General features: G+C 37.7%; 1 protein-coding gene across 1 annotated transcript in view; it reads right to left on the reverse strand.

The window, feature by feature from the left end:
* Positions 1-13,801, reverse strand: part of TASOR2 (transcription activation suppressor family member 2) — a gene marked incomplete at its 3' end in the record, with an annotated part of 74,458 nt that overhangs the window by 56,828 nt on the left and 3,829 nt on the right. Inside the window, 1 exon segment of the mRNA XM_079700802.1 lies at positions 1,401-1,577. Coding sequence (XP_079556928.1) covers positions 1,401-1,423 — 23 coding nt within the window. The 5' untranslated portion in view covers positions 1,424-1,577.

Below are 13,801 nucleotides of genomic sequence, written 5' to 3' on the forward strand. Positions count from 1 at the left end.
TATTTCCATTGCTAAAAATGAGTTATCCCTTTGTACTATGATTTTTTAATTTAACTGTGGCTTACTTTTAGACTTAATATTCAATTTTTGAAGATTGTTCTAACATTTTCAAAATCCATTTCTACTATAAAAAAGATTTCTGTATTTCAGACAGATGCTTATAATCTTATATCATATTTTGTTTTCTTTCTTGCTATGCTGTGTAAAAAGTCAACAGATTCTTTGGAGAACATACTTTCCATATTCAAGATTATGTACTTTTTATTAGAATCACTTCAAAGTTTATATGGTGCCATTTTCAGACATCTGTATAAAGGAACCGGCCTTTGTTCTGGCTCATCAAACCACGTTTACTAATTTGTGCTTCAGCATTAAACTATCAGCCTGCAATGAAATGGCTGCATTAAACTCATTACTGTATTTATACACTACAAAGATATTGTTAAGTAGCTTTGTCCTTCTTACAAGAAAATCCTAAGACTAAATTTCTCTCAGGGTCAATTACATTTTAAGACCTGCTTTAGATTATTTTGATTATCACATATAACAAAAAGAAAAGTGACATCTAATCCATGCCATAACAATGATTTTTTTTTTAATCACCACCACCCCTAGATATATCCCATCACAAATGCCCTGGGCAGAGAACAGGCCTGTTTACTAAAGGTGGCTCATAGAGAAGTGGAGGATAACCACAGGATGAAGCAGGTGCTTCAACCGGTCAAAACAGGCCTCAGGAGTTGGGGTCTTGACTATTTAATGAGGGAGCAGGTGTATCCAATGTTTCTAAACAGGGTTTATTTCACCGTACCAAGGAGCGCAGAGTCTTTAACACAGAATATTACCAAGGGATTTAGTTATCCAATTAAGTGTTACTAAATTCTTAAGAAAAAACAGAAAGTATGCCCCAGACACTTCTTAGAAAATTCATAAATAAAAAAAGAGAGGCCCAATTTAAAAACAAAAACAAAAGGCCAATTGAGTTAAACAATAAAAACCAAAAGCTAGTTCCTTTTTTTTAAAAAAAAGATTTTTTTTTAATGTGGACGATTTCTTTAAAAAATCTTTACTGAATTTGTTACAATATTGCTTCTGTTTTATGGTTTCTGTTTTTCTCCCCCGCCAGCCATGAGGCATGTGGGATCTTAGCTCCCCCACCAGGGACTGAACCCACACCCCCTGCATTGGAAGGTGAAGGCCTAACCACTGGACCACCAGGGAAGTCCCCAAACTGGTTCTTTTGGAATAAGTAACCTTTAGCAAATATAATCAATAAAGAGAAAAAATTAAATATCAACAAAAGGAGGCTAACCACAAATACAGGGATAAATTTCTAAAATTATAAATTATCACACACTATACCAATAAATTTGAAAATTATAAAAATATAATTTACTAACATTGGTCTAAATGGAAGAAACATCTGAATAAACCAATTACGATGAAAATACTGAAAGAGTAGTCGCAGTCCTACTCCTTTCAAAAGACCAGTTCCAGAGTTTTATTGTCAAGGTTCACTTTTCACTTATCAGATTATCAAAAATCCACGAGTTTGGCAATGCAGTCTGTTGGGGAAACTGTGGGAAACAAAGGAAAAGAAAAGCAAAAGACCAGGAGAAAATATTTACTATGAAGGTTACAAAAGATTTATTTATACATTAAGATAAATAGATCAATAGAATATAAAAATGGAAATTCACAGTTTAGGAATTATGAATAGTCAATAAACACATTTCAAAACATCTCCAATTTACAGACTTAAAAAAGCCAAATGAACCCAAGCAAGATAAATATAGATACAGTGAAACAGCAGAAAGCTAAAAACAAAGGGAAAAATATTAAAGCAGCCAGAGACAAGGAACTGAAAGACTGACAGGTGACTTTTCAATAGCAATAATGGAAACCAAAAGACAGAGGAATGAGATCTTCAAATTGCTACAAGAAAATAACTGCCTACCTAAACTGCTATATTCAGCAAAAACATCTTCCTTAAGTAATGGTGAAACAAAGACATTTTCAGGTAAACACAAACTAAGAGAGTTCATCTATTCCAAAGGATAGACTTTAAGCAGAAGGAAAATGGCCCTAGATGGATGGTCTAAAAGATAAAACAATCAATGAATAATAGAGAAAGTAGCAAAAATGTGGGAAATATAAAAAAGGACTGACTGCAAAATGCAATAACAATTCTAAACAGGTCTCATTCTGTCTTGTAAGAATATTAAAAAAAAATTAAACTACATAATAATAACATGTTAAGTCATGAGGGGCTGAATAAAATTAAACTACTAAGGTTCTTCTATTATCTAAGAGGAGGATAAAGATATTGGTTATTTTTAGATTTTGAAAAGTCAAGGATGCATGATATTTCTAGGATAACTATAAAAAGAGAAAAAAGTATAAAACTTCTGAATTAATATATGAGGAAAATGAAATGATATAAGATATTAAATAACTATTTTAAAAAATAACAAAAAAGGAGAAAAAAGAAATATAAAACAGCCAGGACAAATAGAAAGCAAAAATAAGAGCAACTGTAGCAAATGTAAATAGGCTCTATATCCCAGCTAAAAATGTTTGAAAATTGCATTAAAATTCCAACAGATGCTCTTTAAAGTAAGCATATCTAAAACATACACATGCATACAAATCTACAGCTATCTCAAAAATAGTTTAATAAATGAAAAAACAAAAGATAAACACAAAAAGAAATATATGATAAGACTTCCCTGGTAGCTCAGCGCTTAAGAATCTGCCTGCCAATGCAGGGGACACAGGTTCAAGCACTGGTCCGGGAAGATCCCACATGCTGCGGAGCAACTAAGCCCATGTGCCACAACTACTGAGTCTTCAAGCCAAACTACTGAGTCCGCGTGCCACAACTACTGAAGCCTGCGAGCCTAAAGCCTGTGCTCCGCAACGAGAAGCCACCGCAATGAGAAACCTGCACACCACAACGAAGAGTAGTCCCCTCTTGCCGCAACTAGAGACAGTCTGCACACAGCAACAAAGACCCAACACAGCTGAATATAAAATATAAACAAATAGATTAATAAAAAAAGGAATTAAAAAAATTTTAAAAATTAAAAATAAAAACAAATACATGATAGAGATAATCACAAAGCTAAAAAAGGATTCACTGAAAAGACTAATATAGCTGATAAACTACAGGCAAGATGAATTAATAGAAAAGGAGGAGGGGAGTTGGGAACAGAAATATGCAGTATCAGAAATGAAAAAAGGAGACATAATTACACATTCTTCAGACATTAAGAACAGGAAGAGGGCACTTTTAACAACTCTGTACCAATAAATATTACAAATTTAGACAAAATGGACAGAGTCCTAGAAAAAATCTAATTTACCAAAACTGACATAATTTTCTTTAAGAATCTAAGTAATCCTGCAACCATTAAAAAAAATAAATCACTAGCCAAGAATCTGCCACCTCCAAAACTTCAAACCCAAGTGGATTCAATGGTAATTTCTACCACAACTGGTTATCCATATGTGAATAAAGTTAAAATTATAGCTATACTCCAAACTACCCACAAATAACAATTCTAAATATACAGACATGAAATAAAAATGTTTAAAATTAAGAATTACTAGCACCACAAAGAGAAAAAGAATTTGCAACCTACTTAACTATCAAAAGATTAGTACCTAGAGTATGTAAAGAAGTCCCAAAGTTCAACAACCCAATAAAAAACAGAAAAATGGACAAAGGATATGAACAGTTAGTACAAAAGAAAAGGGGAGGGAAAGACCTTTAAGCATATATAAAGATGCTCAAACTCAGTCCAAGAAAATGTAAATTCAAATAAACTGATACCACTTTTCATTGATCACACTATCAAAACCTATAAGCATATTCCGTGAGACGAGGTTTTAGGAAAAACAGTCACTTAGGTATACTGCAGGTAAGAGTGCAAAATCCAAGGAAAAGCAGTTTGGCAATATTTATCAAAATTTCAAAAGCATTTACATTTTGACCCAACAATCACAGTTTTGGAAATTAACTGTATAGAAATCTCACATACAAAATGACGACTCTACAAAGTTACTCCGTGCACCACTGTTTTTTTTTTTAATAGCAAAAGATTAGAAAAATATCAAATACTCTATCTACTACAGATTAGGTAAAACTGGTACAGCCACAAAATAGAAAACTGCTTTTCCTACTCTATAGAATGAGTACGCTTCCTCTATACTGATTTGTGAAGATTTCCAGAATATACTGAAAAGTGGAGGAAAATAATGGAGCATAAGAGCAGAAATTAGAGTAAGAAGGAGGAATATAAAAAAATACACTGGGGGAATGAGCTGGACAGGTACAGGAAAGAAAGACTTTCTTCAATGTACACCTTTACATGTTTTTAAATTGTTTAAATAAATGATCCTAGTAACTTTTTTAGCAACAGGAAGAGTTCACCAACTTGTATATATAACATATTTCATTTTAATTTGTAGATATTAGTAAGAAAAAACAAGCAGCCTGTAGAAAACAGACCCTGAGTTTCTTTTAAGGAATCAGAGAAATGCAGTTTAAAACCACAGTAATATATCATTTCACTTCTACCAGACCAGCAAAAAATTTAAAAGTTGGACAATGCCATATGTAGAGAGAATGGAGAGCAAAGGGAGGTTTCATTCACAACTGGTGGAGTACAAATCAGAATCACCATCTGGGAAAAGTTAGATATTATCTAATGAAATTGAACATGCAAATATCCTCCCAATGGATCTAGCACTTCCACTACAAATATGCCCGAGCAACAGTATTGTGTATATGCACTTGGAGATGACTGAGAACATTTATGGTTCCACTAATTATAATAGCCCAATGTTAGAAATAACCAGTATGTTCATAAAGAATAAAATGGATAAATGTATAATATATTCTTAGAGTAGATTATTATACTTCAACAAAAACGAATGAATCACAGGAGTGGTTCCCAAAGTGGTAATGATAATGTAAGTGATTTTTTGGTATTATATATTGAAATGTGTCATCATTTGGTAAATCTACATAATTCAGTGAACTAGTATCTTCCTCATGACCAATACATGGGTGAAAGATCCCTTTAAAGTGCAAGCTACCAAAGAAGTCACAAAGAAAGAAAACTACAGGCCAATATCACTGATGAACATAGATGCAAAAATCCTCAACAAAATACTAGCAAACAGAATCCAACAGCACATTAAAAGGATCATACACTATGATCAACTGGGATTTATCCCAGGAATGCAAGAATTCTTCAATATACAAAAATCAATCAATGTGATACACCATATTAACAAATTGAAGGAGAAAAACCATATGATCATCTCAATAGATGCAGAGAAAGCTTCTGAAAAAATTCAACACCCATTTATGATAAAAACCCTCGAGAAAGTAGGCACAGAGGGAACTTACCTCAACATAATAAACGCCATATATGACAAACCCACAGACAGCATCGTTCTCAATGGTGAAAAACTGAAACCATTTCCTCTAAGATCAGAAACAAAACAAGGTTATCCACTCTCACCACTATTATTCAACACAGTTTTGGAAGTTTTAGGCACAGCAATCAGAGAAGAAAAAGAAATAAAAGGAATCCAAACCAGAAAAGTAGAAGTAAAGTTGTCACTGTCTGCTGATGACATGATACTATAGAGAATCCTAAATACTCTACCAGAAAACTACTAGAGCTACTCAATGAATCTGGTAAAGTAGCAGGATACAAAATTTATGCACAGAAATCTCTTGCATTCCTATACACTAATGTTAAAAAATCTGAAAGAGAAATTAAGGAAACACTCACATTTACCGTTGCAACAGAAAGAATAAAATACCTAGGAATAAACCTACCTAAGGAGAAAAAAGATCTGTATGCAGAAAACTATAAGACACTGATGAAAGAAATTAAAGATGATGCCAACAGAGGGAGAGATATACCATGTTCTTGGATTGGAAGAATCAACACTGTGAAAATGACTCTACTACCCAAAGCAATCTACAGATTTAATGCAATCCTTATCAAACTACCAATGGCATTCTTCACAGAACTAGAACATAAAATTTCACAATTTGTATGGAAACACAAAAGACCCCGAATAGCCAAAGCAATCTTGAGAACGAAAAACAGAGCTGGAGGTATCAGGCTCTGTGGCTTCATACTATACTACAAAGCTATAGTAATCAAGACAGTATGGTACTGGCACAAAAACAGAAATATAGATCAGTGGAACAGGACAGAATGACCAGAGATAAACCCACACACATATGGTCACCTTATTTTTGATAAAGGAGGCAGAATATACAATGGAGAAAAGACAGCCTCTTCAATAAGTGGTGCTGGGAAAACTGGACAGCTACATGTAAAAGAAGGAAATTAGAACACTCCCTAACACCATACACAAAAATAAACTCAAAATGGATTGAAGACCTAAATGTAAGGCCAGATACTATAAAACTCTTAGAGGAAAACATAGGCAGAACAGTCTCTGACATACATCACAGCAAGATCCTTTTTGACCCACCTCCTAGAGAAATGGAAATAAAAGCAAAAATAAACAAATGGGACCTAATGAAACTTAAAAGCTTTTGCACAGCAAAGGAAAACAGAAACAAGATGAAAAGACAACCCTCAGAATGGGAGAAAATATTTGCAAATGAAGCAACTGACAAAGGATTAATCTCCAAAATTTACAAGCAGCTCATGAAGCTCAGTATCAAAAAAACAAACAACCCAATCCAAAAGTGGGCAGAAGACCTAAATAGACATTTCTCCAAAGAAGATATACAGATTGCCAACAAACACATGAAAGGATGCTCAACATCACTAATCATTAGAGAAATACAAATCAAAACTACAATAAGGTATCACCTCACACCAGTCAGAATGGCCATCATCAAAGAATCTACAAGCAATAAATGCTGGAGAGGGTGTGGAGAAAAGGGAACCCTCTTGCACTGTTGGTGGGGATGTAAATTGATACAGCCACTATGGAGAACAGTATGGAGGTTCCTTAAGAAACTAAAAATGGAACTACCATACGACCCAGCAATCCCACTACTGGGCATATACGCTGAGAAAACCATAATTCAAAAAGAGTCATGTACCACAATGTTCACTGCAGCTCTGTTTACAATAGCCAGGACATGGAAGCAACCTAAGTGTCCACTGAGATGAATGGATAAGGAAGTGGCACATATATACAATGGAATACTACTCAGCCATAAAAAGAAACAAAATTGAGTTATTTGTAGTGAGGTGATGGACCTAGAGTCTGTCATACAGCATGAAGTAAGTCAGAAGGAGAAAAACAAATACCATACGCTAACACATATATATGGAGTCTTAAGAAAAAAAAGTTCTAAAGAACGTAGGGGTAAGACAGGAATAAAGATGCAGACGTAGAGAATGGACTTGAGGACACAGGGAGGGGGAAGGGTAAGCTGGAATGAAGTGAGAGAGTGGCATGGACTTATATATACTACCAAATGTAACATAGATAGCTAGTGGGAAGCAGCCGCATAGCACAGGGAGATTAGCTCGGTGCTTTGTGACCATCTAGAGGAGTGGGATAGGGAGTGTAGGAGGGAGATGCAAGAGGGAGGAGATATGGGGATATATTTGTATGTATAGCTGGTTCACTTTGTTATAAAGAAGAAACTAACACACCATTGTAAAGCAATTATACTCCAATTAAGATGTTAAAATAATGCAAGCTAGACCAATAGGTTTTAATGTCACATAGTTTGAGAAGTTCATTGATTTCAAACTCTACATTGCAGCTAACCTTTAAGAAACTATTAGGTTTTGATGAGTATTAAAGAAAAATATAACTATTTAAAAGAATATTAAAATATTCCTCCCTTTTCTAAACATACAGCTCAGTGAGGCCTGATTCTTTCATATACTTCAACCAAAACAGTATATTGCAACTAACTGAATGCAGAAGCAAACATGAGACTCTAGTCAATAAATATATTTGCGCCTTCCGGGTAAGATGGCGGAAGAGTGAGACGCGGAGATCACCTTCCTCCCCACGGATGCACCAGAAATACAGCTGCACGTGGAACAGCTCCTGCAGAACGCCTACTGAGCGCTGGCAGAAGACCCCAGACCTCCCAAAAGGCAAGAAACTCCCCACATACCTGGGTAGGGCAAAGCGGAGAGATTCCCGCACAGGGGATCGGTGCCGAGCGGCACTCACCAGCCCGAGAGGCTTGTCTGCTCGCCCGCCGGGGCGGGCGGCGCTGGAAGCTGGGGCTCGGGCTTCGGTCAGAGCGCAGGGAGAGGACTGGGGCTGGCGGCGAGAACTCAGCCTGAAGGGGGCTAATGTGCCACAGCTAGCCGGAAGGGAGTCCGGGAAAACTCTGGAGCTGCCGAAGAGGCAAGAGACTTTTTCTTCCCTCTTGGTTTCCTGGTGCGCGAGGAGAGGGGATTAAGAGCGCTGCTTAAAGGAGCTCCAGAGACGGGCGCGGGTCGCGGCTGGGGGCGCGGAGCCCAGTGGCGGGCGTGGGACGCTGGGGCTGCTGCTGCCGCCGCCAGGGGGCCTGTGTGCGAGCGCAGGTCACTGTCCACACTGCCCTTCCGGGAGCCTGTGCAGCCCGCCACTGCCGGGGTCCCGGGATCCAGGGGCGGCTTCCCTGGGGGAGCGCACGGAGCGCCTCGGGCTGGTGCAGCGTCACGCCGACCTCTGCCGCTGCAGGCTCGCCCCGCACTCCGTGCCCCTCCCTCCCGCCCGGCCTGAGTGAGCCAGAGTCCCGAAGCGGCTGCTCCTTTAACCCTGTCCTGTCTGAGCGAAGAACAGACGCCCTCCGGCGACCTACACGTGGAGGCGGGGCCAAATCCAAAGCTGAGACCCAGGAGCTGTGAGAACAAAGAAGAGAAAGGGAAACCTCTCCCAGCAGCCTCAGAAGCAGTGGATTAAAGCTCCACAATCAACTTGATGTACCCTGCATCTGTGGAATACATGAATAGACAACAAATCATCCCAAATTGAGGAGCCAGGAGTCAGTGCTGTGCCTCTGAGGTGGGAGGGCCAACTTCAGGACACTGGTCCACAAGAGACCTCCCAGCTCCACATAATATCAAACGGCGAAAATCTTCCAGAGATCTCCATCTCAACACCAGCACCCAGCTTCACTCAACGACCAGCAAGCTACAGTGCTGGACACCCTATGCCAAACAACTAGCAAGACAGGAACACAACGCCACCCATTAGCAGAGAGGTGGCCTAAAATCATAAAAAGTCCGCAGACACCCCAAAACACACCACCAGACGTGGACCTGCCCACCAGAAAGACAAGATCCAGCCTCATCCACCAGAACACAGGCACTAGTCCCCTCCACCAGGAAGCCTACACAACCCACTAAACCAACCTTAGCCACTGGGGACAGACACCAAAAACAACGGGAACTACGAACCTGCAGCCTGCAAAAAGGAGACCCCAAACACAGTAACATACGCAAAATGAGAAGACAGAAAAACACACAGCAGGAGAAGGAGCAAGATAAAAACCCACCAGACCTAACAAATGAAGAGGTAATAGGCAGTCTACCTGAAAAAGAATTCAGAATAATGATGGTAAAGATGATCCAAGATTCTATTTCCAAGATCCAAAATCTTGGAAATAGAATAGACAAAATGCAAGAAACAGTTAACAAGGACCTAGAAGAACTAAAGATGAATCAAGCATCGATTAAAAACACAATAAATGAAATGAAAAATACTCTAGATGGGATCAATAGCAGAATAACTGAGGCAGAAGAACGGATAAGTGAGGTGGAAGATAAAATAGTGGAAATAACTGCTGCAGAGCAAAATAAAGAAAAAAGAATGAAAAGAACAGAGGACAGTCTCAGAGACCTCTGGGACAACATTAAACGCACCAACATTCGAATTATAGGGGTTCCAGAAGAAGAGAAAAAGAAAGGGACTGAGAAAATATTTGAAGAGATTATAGTTGAAAACTTCCCTAATATGGGAAAGGAAATAGTTAATCAAGTCCAGGAGGCACAGAGAGTCCCATACAGAATAAATCCAAGGAGAAATACGCCAAGACACATATTAATCAAACTGTCAAAAATTAAACACAAAGAAATCATATTAAAAGCAGCAAGGCAAAAACAACAAATAACACACAAGGGAATCCCCATCAGGATAACAGCTGATCTCTCAGCAGAAACTCTACAAGCCAGAAGGGAGTGGCAGGACATAATTAAAGTGATGAAGGAGAAAAACCTGCAACCAAGATTACTCTACCCAGCAAGGATCTCATTCAGATTTGACGGAGAAATTAAAACGTTTACAGACAAGCAAAAGCTGAGAGAGTTCAGCACCACCAAACCAGCTTTACAACAAATGCTAAAGGAACTTCTCTAGGCAAGAAACACAACAGAAGGAAAAGACCTACAATAACGAACCCAAAACAATTAAGAAAATGGGAATAGGAACATACATATCAATAATTACCTTAAATGTAAATGGACTAAATGCTCCCACCAAAAGACACAGATTGGCTGAATGGATACAAAAACAAGACCCATATATATGCTGTCTACAAGAGACCCACTTCAGACCTAGAGACACATACAGACTGAAAGTAAGGGGATGGAAAAAGATATTCCATGCAAATGGAAACCAAAAGAAAGCTGGAGTAGCAATTCTCATATCAGATAAAACAGACTTTAAAATAAAGACTACTAGAAGAGACAAAGAAGGACACTACATAATGATCAAGGGATCGATCCAAGAAGAAGATATAACAATTGTAAATATTTATGCACCAAACATAGGAGCACCTCAATACATAAGGCAAATACTAACAGCCATAAAAGGGGAAATCGACAGTAACACAATCATAGTAGGGGACTTTAACACCCCACTTTCACCAATGGACAGATCATCCAAAATGAAAATAAATAAGGAAACACAAGCTTTAAATGATACATTAAACAAGATGGACTTAATTGATATTTATAGGACATTCCATCCAAAAACAACAGAATACACATTTTTCTCAAGTGCTCATGGAACATTCTCCAGGATAGATCATATCTTGGGTCACAAATCAAGCCTTGGTAAATTTAAGAAAATTGAAATTGTATCAAGTATCTTTTCCGACCACAATGCTATGAGACTAGATATCAATTACAGGAAAAGAGCTGTAAAAAAATACTAACACATGGAGGCTAAACAATACACTACTTAATAACGAAGTGATCACTGAAGAAATCAAAGAGGAAATTAAAAAATACCTAGAAACAAATGACAATGGAGACAGGACGACCCAAAACCTATGGGATGCAGCAAAAGCAGTTCTAAGAGGGAAGTTTATAGCAATACAATCCCACCTTAAGAAACAGGAAACATCTCGAATAAACAACCTAACCTTGCACCTAAAGCAATTAGAGAAAGAAGAACAAAAACATCCCAAAGTTAGCAGAAGGAAAGAAATCATAAAAATCAGATCAGAAATAAATGAAAAAGAAATGAAGGAAACGATAGCAAAGATCAATAAAACTAAAAGCTGGTTCTTTGAGAAGATAAACAAAATTGATAAACCATTAGCCAGACTCATCAAGAAAAAAAGGGAGAAGACTCAAATCAATAGAATTAGAAATGAAAAAGGAGAAGTAACAACTGACACTGCAGAAATACAAAAGATCATGAGAGATTACTATAAGCAACTCTATGCCAATAAAATGGACAACCTGGAAGAAATGGACAAATTCTTAGAAATGCACAACCTGCCAAGACTGAATCAGGAAGAAATAGAAAATATGAACAGACCAATCACAAGCACTGAAATTGAAACTGTGATAAAAAATCTTCCAACAAACAAAAGCCCAGGACCAGATGGCTTCACAGGCGAATTCTATCAAGCATTTAGAGAAGGGCTAACACCTATCCTTCTCAAACTCTTCCAAAATATAGCAGAGGGAGGAACACTCCCAAACTCATTCTACGAGGCCACCATCACCTTGATACCAAAACCAGACAAGGATGTCACAAAGAAAGAAAACTACAGGCCAATATCACTGATGAACATAGATGCAAAAATCCTCAACAAAATACTAGCAAACAGAATCCAACAGCACATTAAAAGGATCATACACCATGATCAAGTGGGGTTTATCCCAGGAATGCAAGGATTCTTCAATATACGCAAATCAATCAACGTGATACACCATATTAACAAATTGAAGGAGAAAAACCATATGATCATCTCAATAGATGCAGAGAAAGCTTTCGACAAAATTCAACACCCATTTATGATAAAAATCCTGCAGAAAGTAGGCATAGAGGGAACTTTCCTCAACATAATAAAGGCCATATATGACAAACCCACAGCCAGTATCATCCTCAATGGTGAAAAACTGAAACCATTTCCACTAAGATCAGGAACAAGACAAGGTTGCCCACTCTCACCACTCTTATTCAACATAGTTTTGGAAGTTTTAGCCACAGCAATCAGAGAAGAAAAGGAAATAAAAGGAATCCAAGTCGGCAAAGAAGAAGTAAAGCTGTCACTGTTTGCAGATGACATGATACTATACACAGAGAATCCTAAAGATGCTACCAGAAAACTACTAGAGCTAAGCAATGAATTTGGTAAAGTTGCAGGATACAAAATTAATGCACAGAAATCTCTGGCATTCCTATATACTAATGATGAAAAATCTGAAAGTGAAATCAAGGAAACACTCCCATTTACCATTGCAACAAAAAGAATAAAATATCTAGGAATAAACCTACCTAAGGAGACAAAAGACCTGTATGCAGAAAATTATAAGACACTGATGAAAGAAATTAAAGATGATACAAATAGATGGAGAGATGTACCATGTTCTTGGATTGGAAGAATCAACACTGTGAAAATGACTCTACTACCCAAAGCAATCTACAGATTCAATGCAATCCCTATCAAACTACCACTGGCATTTTTCACAGAACTAGAACAAAAAATTTCACAATTTGTATGGAAACAAAAAAGACCCCGAATAGCCAAAGCAATCTTGAGAACGAAAAATGGAGCTGGAGGAATCAGGCTCCCTGACTTCGGACTATACTACAAAGCTACAGTAATCAAGACAGTATGGTACTGGCACAAAAACAGAAAGATAGATCAATGGAACAGGATAGAAAGCCCAGAGATAAACCCACGGACATATGGTCACCTTATCTTTGATAAAGGAGGCAGGAATGTACAGTGGAGAAAGGACAGTGTCTTCAATAAGTGGTGCTGGGAAAACTGGATAGGGACATGTAAAAGTATGAGATTAGATCACTCCCTAACACCATACACAAAAATAAGCTCAAAATGGATTAAAGACCTAAATGTAAGGCCAGACACTATCAAACTCTTAGAGGAAAACATAGGCAGAACACTCTATGACATAAATCACAGCAAGATCCTTTTTGACCCACCTCCTAGAGAAATGGAAATAAAGACAAAAATAAACACATGGGACCTAATGAAACTTAAAAGCTTTTGCACAGCAAAGGAAACCATAAACAAGACCAAAAGACAACCCTCAGAATGGGAGAAAATATTTGCAAATGAAGCAACTGACAAAGGATTAATCTCCAAAATTTATAAGCAGCTCATGCAGCTCAATAACAAAAAGCAAACAACCCAATCCAAAAATGGGCAGGAGACCTAAATAGGCATTTCTCCACAGAAGATATACAGACTGCCAACAAACACATGAAAGGATGCTCAACATCTTTACTCATTAGAGAAATGCAAATCAAAACTACAATGAGATATCATCTCACACCAGTCAGAATGGCCATC

This window comes from Hyperoodon ampullatus (genome assembly GCF_949752795.1).
Source record: "Hyperoodon ampullatus genome assembly, chromosome: 3".
NCBI classification, from domain to species: domain Eukaryota; kingdom Metazoa; phylum Chordata; class Mammalia; order Artiodactyla; family Ziphiidae; genus Hyperoodon; species Hyperoodon ampullatus.